Consider the following 12,158-nt stretch of genomic DNA (forward strand, 5'->3'; position numbering starts at 1 on the left):
TGAAAACGGACATTAGGAGAGAGGAAGAGGGTAATGCCAATAATATTTCATTTCTCTCTAACGAACGCCCTGTTCTGCATGTGCTAATGGCCATTAAGCGGCCTGCTGTGGGGAGCAGGGCCGACCCTGGCTGGGAAAGACTGAGTGGTATCATTAGCTGCAACTGGAAAGAAAGATGGGATGGAGCCGTTTTATTAGCTCTGATTGCAGGTAGAGTATCTAATTAGTAGGCGGAGAGTGGCAGAGCGCTCCAGAAACAGTTATCACTCATTAAGACAAACGATCACTTAAGAGGTGGCAGGGAGAGAGAGGAGAAATTAAGATGGAGGTCACAACGACGCCGGCAGAGGTGATGAAAATAATGAATTTGATGAATATCAGAACAGCATCAAAATGAGAACTATGGATGGGTCCCTACTTCTCTATCTATTAGTTCCAGTGGTATCAGGTGTGTACCAGTAATGGTAAACCACAGAACCCTGAGGTAAACACTCAAGTTAAAGTAATGAAATGTCTAAATTAGCTAATGTTGAATGGTAAATGGTAAATGGACTGCACTTATATAGCGCTTTTCCACCTTAGCGGCACTCAAAGCGCTTTACAATGGCCTCTCATTCACCCATTCACACACACATTCACACACCAATGGCGGTAGCTGCCATGCAAGGTGCTAACCTGCTCATTGGGAGCAATTTTGGGGTTAGGTGTCTTGCTCAAGGAGATGTGTAGGGCCAAGTTAAAGGACACTGTATTCTTAAGGATGTTTATGTTGTGCTTGATCAACCCTCTTTTCCATTAAGACTTCCATTAGCATGAGGTCATGGTACTTTGAGGCCGCAGTGACATCAACCAAGGATCTAGCATCGTTCTGTCAGGTTTGGGTAGAGTGGCTCCAGAAGAATAGCATCATGACGGATGGCAGGAGGCGCGAGCATACCTCCTCTCCCGGGCATCTGATGAGCGCAGCAGAGCATTCTGGGAGCACATTCCTCCGGAGCGGGGACAGAAAGAGTCTGTCAGTGAGTGCTCTGGTGTGGCAGATGGGAAAGTCATAGGGCTGGCCTCCAGTAGGCGGGGCTAGCTCAGCAGGAATCTTGTTTATGTAGAGAGAATACCGTGGAATACCTCCCACAGTTCCAACCTGCTACGGCCTGGGCTAGACCAGGCCACCAAGCAAGGCTAGGACCAGCTAGACCAGGCGAGGCTAGGATGACAGGCTAGGCTAGACCAGGCCAGCTCAAGACCAGACCAGAGAAATGAGAGAGAGAGAGGGTGGGAGGAGAGACTGAGCATCATCAGTCCTAACTCCATTAAGAGTTATTCATACCTCTCAGTCCTGATACCCCACCAATGCGTAAAGCTCCATCCGGCTTAGTGTCTCTTCATAGCCATGAAGACCCAAGCCTCAACCAGCCCTCTCTATCCCTCTTAGCAGACATGGAGCCAGTTACCTGGGGATTACCTACTTTGGACCACTGGCATCCCCAGGCATGGCTCTTTCTGAGCGTCCTGCTGACCGGTCTGGTGGGTGTCTGGTGGTGATGTCATCAAGGCTGGAGGCCCACATGGCGGCCTGCCACTCACCAGGGCCCGCTGGCCAGACTCAAAGCTGCTGAGAATAGACCTGTGTGTCCGTGTTGCTGAGCAGGTAGCACCCCGTGGACATGACAGGGCCTGGCTGCCTCCTCCTAACCAGTCTCTGCTCCTGCCTCTAGTGTTGATGGATATGAGGGAGTTTAGCTGCTGTATCCTCTCCGCATTGTTATTAGCACAACTCGGTTGGAATCAGTCGGTGAGCTCGCCAAATATATGGATGATCTGGAAGACTAGAAGCCCCAATGTAGGACTGGTCTGAGGATAACCTAGAGAGAGAGAGAGATCAATTAGAGAGAACCCTGAAATACGGTTCTCTCCGGTGTTGTATAGCTTCAGTGCCAGGGCCTAAGAGGAGCACAGGACCAGGGGTCAGGGCAGGGCACTAAGGCAGACTGTCACATAGATCACCCACAGACCATCCACCGGATGTCGGGTAGATCAAATCAAACTTTATTTATATATAATACATTTAATACACCGATAGAGGTAAACACAATGCACTTCACAGAGCAAAATTCCCTGACCTCTCAACGAGATGATCAAGCAGGCTCCTGGAAAATGTTTATAATTTATGTTAGCTTTATCATAGTAACATTACAAAGCACATACACATAACATACGTACCACATCATAAGACGCATAACACATATAACACATTATAAAACGCATTTATATTATTTATTGGAAAATGTTTAACCAACTAGGTCTACAGTACCTGCATATATGGGCCTATATACTTTACCTGAATGGTAGTCGACTACTTTGTTATGTATGTATGTATGTACTGTATGTACATGTAGCATACACAACACATTATAAGACACAAATACATTTAACAGCAAGCTCCTGGAAAATGTTGAACTGACAAGAGGCCTACTGTATATATTTACCTGAATGTTACAATATTTTGACTGTTAGATATATCATAGTACATATGTCATGAAAAACGCATTATAAGACGCATCAAATATTGACTGTCAAGTATTATAGCAAGAGTAACAAAAGCCACTGCTAAGACACCACACCTTATCACTTGACTGGCCAGGGCTCCCCAGGGCTAGCTCAGCTCACCCTAACCACACACACACTCACACACACACTCAACACATTTACTTGTCAGAGAGGAAGTGTGTGGGTGTGTGGGTGTGATGAGCTGAAAGCAGCAGAGCCTCTCCACGTATTACCCTGTTCCAGACGAGCAGAGTGATTCTCCAGTGCGTTGACACCGTGGGTCAACCAATCGGCTGAGACTCGCTGGAAATCCCATTCCTGCTGAGCAGCTTCTGATCCAAACCCAAAACGTACCGCTCCGTCCACGCTGGGGATATCATTCAGACAGGAAGGACTAATGTGACCTGCCTGCCAATCCAGTTACTACTGGGCTGGAGGAGGGGAGGACAGAGAAGGAGGGGAGGAGGGAGAGAGTGAGAGAAGAGAGAGAGAATGAGTGAGAAATAGATGGAGGAGTTAGAGAGAGTGAGAGAGAAATAGTTGGGTCAAGAACTTCTGATGTGTTGATGATGGATTTGACTTCTGTGGACCTTTTATAAAACTGTAAGCCCCTTCCCAAAATCCTGAGGGCCAAATCTAAAACACCTGCTGCCAGCTATAGTTTACCTTTGTTATTCTCCTTCCTTATGTACGGTAAAAAGAGCAAACACCACATTTTACTTCCCATTCAGAAATTACATTTTCACTCTACTGGATGGCAGTCATCTTGGAATTATGGGTCTAAATTATGTCACAACATTATACCGATAACAGAATCAGAATCCTCGTGGTCGACTGACACTAAAAAGTGTCTTCATTCATGATTCTAGGTGCTCTGGTTAATTTTTCAAGATGCTGCCAACAAGTATTTTGGATTTGGCCCAACAATTTTTGCGAAGGACCTGGGGGCTACTTTTTATTTTTATATTTATAAAAGGTCCATGGAACTCAAATCAATCATCAAAACTCTTAGCCAGAGAATGTCACGGAATTGAGGTTCTGGACCCAACTGAGAAAGAGGGAGAGAGAGAGAGAGAGATGAAAGATTTGTAGAGGCAAGCAAAAAGGGGAAGACACTGTATGTGTTATTATTTTATCAGTCATCACTCAAGAGCTTCTTGGTTACTGATGGGATTTCTGTTCCTTTAAAGGAACAAATGTTCATTGCTTCACCTCTGAATGCATACAGTAGTTCTCTAGAGCTAGCTATTCAGTGAAGGCAGCCATCAGAGTCACTGACACCTAGTTAGTATGGATCTATTCCTCTGGTCTTCAGCAGAGGTGATGGGTCCCAGTCCTGCTGTCTAAGTAAGTCATATACTGTATGCTACTGTACATAGGATACTTCATCTTCCTCAGCGCTCCAGGAGACAGGCAGCTACGGAGAGGGTCTGACAGACAACCAGAGAGATGAGGACAGCTGGATAAAACACTTCAAGCCTACGCTCCCCCCTCTATTTCTGAATGATAAATGAATGGAAAGTAGACTCAGTCAAAGTGGAGGTTAGGTGAGGATAAGGGGAAAGAGAGACTGCTGGGAGAATGAGAGGGAAACGACCTCAAGTTTATTTTCCTTACCTTGAAACCATAAACAGCAAGCACCATCAATTCTTTACACCATTCACATCTATCCCAATTACTCTGCCACCTGTGTGTGTATTCATGAGATTGTGGCAGTGTGCATGTGTGTATGAACAGGAGTTTTTGCATTTGTGGTTAGTCCATGGACTTGTGCTGCTACATAATCACCCTCTGCAGACACACACTCACTCACACTGACTTACACTTCCACGGTTTGCCAACAAGAGATGGGAAGAAGAGATCTGAAAGAGGTGGGCAGAGAGAGAGAGATCTACTCTAGGCCTAAAGGCCGTGGTACAGTATACTTGGTTTTAACTACTGTAACAGAAGATGGCTACCATGTGTTGGCTGGCTACCACACGTTGGCTGCAGTTGGCTGTGCAGGTTCTCAGGAATGAATGTGCCGTAAAATTCATTAATTTAACAACAGACGCGTTACTAAACAGCAAGTACAGTATATTGAATGCTTAACCTGAAGATGAGCACACAGTCCGAGATGATGTGGCGCTCTGCTGAGAGGCTGGACTTCATGGGTTGTAAATTCAGCAGTCCTGTCAGCTGGGTAGCTCAGGAAACACAGGGCCTCTGTTTATTGGGTGAAATGTTCTGATCATTGTTTATGGAGCATGGGTTGATGGGATGATGGAAAAGAACAGGTTACAGGAGGGGACAGGAGAGGGACAGTGTGTGTGTGCGTATGCGTGCGCGTGTGTGTGTGTATATGCATGTAGGGGCTCCATCGTCTAGAGCCAGCGACTGGGGTGCTCAGAGAGAAATGAGTACTGGGTACATGTACATGCTGGGTTCAAATGAAGAATCTGCTTCATTTGGGCAAGAGCTCACAGGAGCTGAGTACCAGCACCATGCTTGAGCTCCTGCACCTCTAATAGACAGTGAGCACCAGCACCTGTTTCGGTCCAAGCAATGAGAATCTTAAACACTGTAAGTTAGTTAATTACAAAACTAAAGTGCCTCACCATAACTCCTCTTTGACTAAAAATATTTTTTCTTATTTTTTAGCCTTCATTTATGCAGGGAGTCCCATTGAGAAAAATATCTACAGTATTTTACATGGGACCTGGCATACAAAAAAAGTGCAATATACAGAATGTGCAAATTTATTCCATACTCAATGAAAGCAATTATTAAAAAAAATCCCTTTTCAAATGTCCTAAAGGCAGCCGCAGTAGCACGTCTAACTTAAAAGATTTCTGGAGTTTGTTCCATATGGGACAGTACACAATAACTAAAAGCAGACTTTCAGAAATGATCAAGTGGAACCTCAAGAGTTAACCAGTCCTGAGTTCCAGCATTATGAGTGTCTAAAAGTGTCTAAAAGCTCTCCAGGATATGAACAGTTTGCACAGTATATCCGCTGATGGGGAGTTGATTGCTAATCATCATCACTCATTCACAGGGCAGAAATGCTTCATTCCACTGACAGAGATTTCATCCAGCTCTATTCTAGCACTGTAAAGGAACACAGCTCTGTCATCCCCATGGCAGCGCCACAGACCTGGCTTGTGCTCCAGGTTCTGCTAGGGCGGCAAGCCCATAATACCTCCACACCTGGGGAACGGATAATTCTGGCTACCCTAGGCCCATTACCCTAGGACTCACCAACAGTTCCACACACATCTCCAGATGTGTCCTTCTATTCTGCACGCTGGGAACTAGCCAATCCAGTTTAGACCCAGGGGGATTTGCAATTCTATGAATGTAAACATACATGATGTGTGTGTGTGTGTGTGTGTGTCTGGGTCTGGTGTGATGCGTGTGTGTGTGCGCGCGTGCGTGCATGAGTGTATGTGTGTCTGGCTGTGTGTGCGTTTGCCTGTATGTGTGTATGTGTGTGTGTGTGTGTGTGTGTGTGTATATGTGTGTGTGTGTGTGTGTGTGTGCGTGTGTGCATATGTGTACTGGACTGTATGTGTGCATGTTTGTGTTTTTCTCTCTGTATGTGTGTACAGTAGAGATTCAAGATCAATTTACTCGCCATGTATATGGTTTACACATACTAGGAATACTAGGGTAGTGGCATACGCTGATGAAGACGACATGCATGTCTGTCTGTGTGCTGCGTCCACCGTGGAGGGAAGGTGGGTGTGACTGAGCGGGCGGGCAGACTGTGTCAGAGAGTAAAGAGGATCATCAGGGTTTACAGTCCTAGGTGGCTGCAGTGACGCACGGCTTTACGCAGCCTGATGGATCCCTGCTGACAGCTGCCCTCCCCCCCTCCTCCAGCCCCTGATACTGGGGGAACGTCATCATGCCCCCAGCCTCCCCCACACACCCTGCATGATGCAGCTGATTCCCTCATACGGAGACACACAGACAGACACACACACATTTCTCCCACTAACATCACTGCACGTTAAAATCTCTGAGCTGCTGGATGGCTTAGTCAGATACGGTCAGGTCAGGTCTTAGGTCAGGCTGGGTTCACACCACAGTTGCGACACACAAGGTTCCTGTTTAAGAATGTCCATCTGATATTTTTCATTCGTTTTGACATGTTGAATCTTGAAAATTGTAGCTATAAGTTTCAAGTAGGCAGGGAATTCTAAAACTATTACACTGTTCTTGGCTATGTGAGCCTAGCATTAGAGAGCTGTGAGACAGACAGAAAGCAGTGAGACAGTCAGAGAGCAGTGAGACAACCCCAGGGAGAGCAGTGAAACAGTCAGAGAGAGCAGTGAAACAGTCAGAGAGAGCAGTGAGACAACCCCAGGGAGAGCAGTGAAACAGACAGTGCAGTCAGAGAGAGGAGTGAGACAGCTAGACAGAGCAGTGAGACAGCTAGGCATGCATATCTTACAGACAGAGAGAGCGAGAGAGAGCAATTAGCTAGACCTGCAGATCTTCGAGACAGATAGAGCAATCAGATAGGCCTGCAGATCTTTGAGAGAGAGAGAGAGAGAGAGAGAGCAATGAGTGGGAGCAGTGAGACAGCCAGACAGCAGTGAGACGGCTAGAGAGAGCTGAGAGAGAGAGAGCAGTGAGACAACTAGGCCAGCAGGTCTTAGAGACAGAGAGAGAGGGGGGGTGATGGGGGGGTACTGGATAGTAGCCTACCATGGAAATGGCAAATTTCTTTTTCAAATTGATAGGCATTATTTAGCACGAAATATATAATGCCTTATAGGCTATTTTGAACTTTGAATTTTGTTATAAAAACGCATACTATTTAGAAAAAGAAATTGCAAACTTGGTAGGCTAGTCCTATTTATTTATCATGTCAACATTTGCGATGAAGTTTTAGGCCTAATTAAAGTTAGAAACAAACGTCCACTATTGATGGCCAAACGGCCGGGCCTTCAGCCCACAGAGGGCGGTGTGGCAACGCCAATTCTGAGAAGCAGACCCCAATTTCTGCATGTCTGAACCTCGTGGATACATTAGACTTAGCGCGTTAACAGATATTTGAATCATGTCCCGAACACATTCTACAGGCAATTAAGCTACAGTGCAACGTTAAAGTAAAGCCTAAGCCTGTTAAATCCCATCTTTGTGAGACCGAACCAACCTGAGCAATCCGAATTTACCTCTTTAATAATGTTCAATTGAATTGCATTTTCTTATAGAGTAGGCTAGGCTATCTACGATAAAATAAGTGGAGGTGATTACTTTGGACACGGTCTGGGCACTATTGAGAGACCACTCATTGTTGGCGAGCATAGCTGTCACTCCGATTTACCTCCATCCATGCAAGAAGAAAGGGGCGTGGATCTGGCATTGAACAGGATTCATCTGCCAGAGAGAAGTGCCAGAAGCTGAATTGAAAGGACACGGATACGTCGGAGGGTTATTTGGTTGCATTATATAGATACATAAAGCGAGATAAAACAGCTCGATTGCCTTGTGCACGTGTAAGTTACTGTACAATTGAAGGAAGAGATTCTATTTCAGTTTCTCGGTAGCGGGAAGGAAATATGTAGAACTCGCGCGTCAAGATCCACGGGATTCCGCGGAGTGCTGATCACCGGTGGTCGTGCCAAGTGCGACTCCAGTAGCTACTCATGCAAATTCATATAGGTGTGCCTTCGGGCCATGGAGTCAGAGACTGAAAGACGAACCCCCTGTCATACTAGCCGCCTCCAAAGACGATGATGCGCAGCGCTCGGACGCACTGACTGACTGCATGAGAAGATGTTTCACGCGTTCTAAACACCGGAGAGAAGGATAGATCGAAAGAGAGAGAGAGAGAAAGAAATAAGCACAAGACAGTACACGTTTTGAGAGAAGCTCCTCGTGTCTATATCCTCCTTCATCCAGAGACCACGGGGATTTCGGCCATCACATTTTCAGATTTTAAGTGCGTACATCCGCAACTAACAGCAGAATATTTTCATTTAGGCTAGCCTTCATTGAATAGTTTACTGTAAAATACTACCGAGGTACGGAAACGGCACTTTTGACGGCTGGTACTGATGCAGTTAACGTTGCTCCTCTGCACCGTATTTGCGCCTAAATCTTAGACCCGTACTTAAAAATTGCCGTTTAATTTTCTTCACAATGTCAGAGGACGACAGCAGCTCCACATGCACTGCTAGTAGTTCCGTAGCAGAACTGGAGAGTAACAACTTTAGCGTGCTCAGCTGGGAGCAAGTGCAGAGACTGGACACCATCCTAACGGAGACCATCCCCATCCACGGCCGGGGGAACTTCCCCACACTGGAGATGAAGCCCCGGGAGATAGTGAAGGTGGTCCGGAGCCGCATGGAGGAACAGCACATCAACGTCCGGGACGTTCGGTTAAACGGGTCTGCTGCCAGCCACGTTCTTCACGAGGACAGCGGACTGGGATACAAGGATCTGGACCTGATATTTTGCGCTGATATGAAAGGAGAAAGTGACTTTCAAACTGTGAAGGATATCGTTTTGGACTGTCTCCTGGATTTCTTACCCGATGGAGTGAATAAAGAGAAAATAACCCAATTGACTTTAAAGGTAGCCTACTTTTACCTTTCAACTGTTTCTGAAATTATATGTCTAATTTTTATTATCAATAGCCTACAGTCTTAGCTGAAGAGTTTGCATGGTCCTGAAGGCGAGCAGTGCCTGTTGCGCAAGAGGTTGAACATACCTATTCACACTGATCAATTACCTAAACGTATTTGACAATATGCCTAATTGAGATGAGTGATTTGCCTCACCGTGGTCACTTTTATTCATAGGGGGAAATATGCTAAGTCAAGTGCGCACTTAACAGTAACCTATATGCAAATAGCAGCCTATTAGCCCTGTCTCTATCAGACCAGGAAGCTATACTGACAGTGGTGTTGGTTTTCTGCGGTTAAGAGGATTTGCAGTAAACCGATTGCAGGTACAGCAGTATCTCCTCTCAGCCTCCTAGATCCCAGACACGGCTATTGCAGGGCAGCAGTGTGGCACCTGGTTTGATTACATGTTTAGTTCCCTAATAGTCTAGAAAAATGTGCGTTCTTGACTCGAGGAATAAGGATTGGGCCAGGTGAAGAGGCCAGCATAATAATCCAAAGTAATCAGAAAAAACACGCACCCTGACAAAAATACAGAGGCTCTTTGGATGCAAAAATAGTAAATGGTGAACGTTTAGGTCCTCAGACATCGTCTATTTTTTGCATCCAAAAGAGCCTCTATACTTGCTTTATTGTGCGGGCCTTTTCTGATTACTTTTGATTAAGTGTTATACATTAATATTAGACCCCCAAACCTTAATAAGCAGGAGACAAAGTGCACATATCTTTTGATGATTGCATTTAAGATCAGCTAAAAGTATGACTTTCCCCTCATTGTGTGTGTGTGTGTGTGTGTTCTAGGAGGCCTATGTGCAGAAGATGGTGAAGGTGTGTAACGACTCGGACCGCTGGAGCCTCATCTCGCTGTCCAACAACCGAGGGAAGAACGTGGAGCTGAAGTTCGTGAACTCTCTGAGGCGTCAGTTTGAGTTCAGCGTGGACTCCTTCCAGATCCAGCTGGACTCTCTGCTGCTCTTCTACCAGTGCTCTGAGAACCCCATGACCCCGGCGTTCCACCCCACCGTCGTGGGCGAGAGCGTGTTCGGGGACTTCGGCCAGGCGCTCTCCCACCTGCGCCACAAGGTGATCTGCACGCGCAACCCCGAGGAGATCCGGGGCGGCGGGCTGCTGAAGTACTGCCACCTGCTGGTGAGGGGCTTCCGCGCCGCCTCGCAGACGGAGATGAAGTCGCTGCAGCGCTACATGTGCTCGCGCTTCTTCATCGACTTCTCCGACATCGGCGAGCAGCAGCGCAAGCTGGAGTCCTACCTGCAGAACCACTTCATTGACCTGGAGGAGCGCAAGCACGACTACCTGATGACGCTGCACAGCGTGGTCAACGAGAGCACCGTGTGCCTGATGGGCCACGAGAGGCGCCAGACGCTGGGGCTGATCGCCATGCTGGCGGTGCGCGTCCTGGCCGAGCAGAACGTCATCCCCAATGTGGCCAACGTCACCTGCTACTACCAGCCCGCCCCCTACGTCGCCGACGGCAACTTCAGTAACTACTACATTGCGCAGGTGCAGCCGGTGTTCACCTGCCAACAGCACGCCTACTCTACCTGGCTGCCCTGTAACTGAACCTGCGCGAAGAGACAGAGATTGATATGGAGAGAGAGAGAGAGAGAGAGAGAGGAAGAGAGAGACACATTTGTTTATACAGGCACCGAGTCCCTCGCTCCGTCTGTCCAGTGTTTTTTGGCTGAATGAGCGGCAGTTTTTTCCCCGCCCGGCTGTTTAGAATTGAATTATGAATTAAAATATTGCTTAGCCGGGCAGGTCAGTTCAGGACAGGCGGGGCTTAGCTCCTGAGAGGCCTGAACCACCACTGAAAGCAGAGTTGTTGGGTAGAAGACCTACTCAACCCCCCCCCCCCCCCCCCCCCCGCACTGCGCCCCCCACGTCAACGCAAAGCACAATAAGAAAGCAAAACCGTATGCAGCAGAAATCCCGCTGACTCTTGACTCACTGATGCGGCAGCACCATGGACTCTGAACCTCGTCTTAGTCAGGGGTCAACTGAGGGTTCAGAGGTCAGCTGAGGTCAGGGGTCACCCTAGTACGGGCTGGGAGTCTGATATATTTCTGGTGTGTTTCCAGACCAAAGATTATAGTTTGTTTCTAAAGCAACCCAAGTTTGAATGGGAGATTAAAAAACCTAAAGCCGGTGTAATTCTATGTGTGTGTATGTGTATGACCCTGGTGTAATTCTATGTGTGTATGTGTGTGACCCCATAGTAATGCTATGTGTTTGACCATGTGTTAAGTGCCTAAAGCGTACCAGGTCACAGAGAGCGGGCCATGTTGCCGACGGCCATTTCAGAGGCTTGTGAATGTAGATGATTTGTGATAATCCCTGCAGTTCATTTTATTCATCTGAAGGCAGACACTGGGATTTTGCTGTTCTTTGTACATACAGTCCATTGATTGACATAGTTGGGTTGATATTGTTTTGATGTGGTTAGTTCACATTAACAACATGGTTTTATGACCCATCAGCAATAAAGAAAGAGGGGCAGGATTCTGGGTTTTTACCTTCATGTGGTTTACTGTGTGGTCTCTACAGCAACACGTCTGACCTCTCACCTCTGACTCACCTACCTATGACCGAGCCTCCTGCTCGCTGCAGATGGGGTAGGACCTGGGCTAGGAGTACAGACAGACACAGAGATGGTGTGTGTGTATATGTGTGCGTGTTCTCGTGCATCTAGGAAGGTATTTGGAGAGACACCTCTGATCATCGGGCAGTATTTGCTATAACACCCTAGCAGGGAATTCTACAGTGGCTGCCGAAGTGGCTGATCGGGACTGTGTGTGTATGTGTGTGCGTCTAGGCTAGTTCAGGGTCAGCGTCTGGGCTTGCCTGGTTTGGGGGCTGTGGTTCTGTCTGTGTGGTCATGTCTGGGGTCGACTGTAACACACCAGGAACTGTTGTGCCAAACGTTTACCTAATGCTAGCCCAGTGTGAACTGAGGGTCATTTGTTGATGTGT

The 12,158-nt window shown here is 47.1% G+C and overlaps 1 protein-coding gene across 1 annotated transcript; it reads left to right on the forward strand.

Moving 5' to 3' along the window:
- Positions 1-8,682: 8,682 nt before the first annotated feature.
- On the forward strand, positions 8,683-10,748 carry tent5aa (terminal nucleotidyltransferase 5Aa; the record flags this gene model as incomplete). Its single annotated transcript, XM_084444895.1, has 2 exons — positions 8,683-9,117; positions 9,969-10,748. 2 exons carry the CDS (start codon positions 8,683-8,685, stop codon positions 10,746-10,748), a joined length of 1,215 nt encoding a protein of 404 aa, XP_084301021.1.
- Positions 10,749-12,158: the final 1,410 nt, after the last annotated feature.

The sequence above is a fragment of the Borostomias antarcticus genome (assembly GCF_949987555.1).
Source record: "Borostomias antarcticus genome assembly, chromosome: 10".
NCBI classification, from domain to species: domain Eukaryota; kingdom Metazoa; phylum Chordata; class Actinopteri; order Stomiiformes; family Stomiidae; genus Borostomias; species Borostomias antarcticus.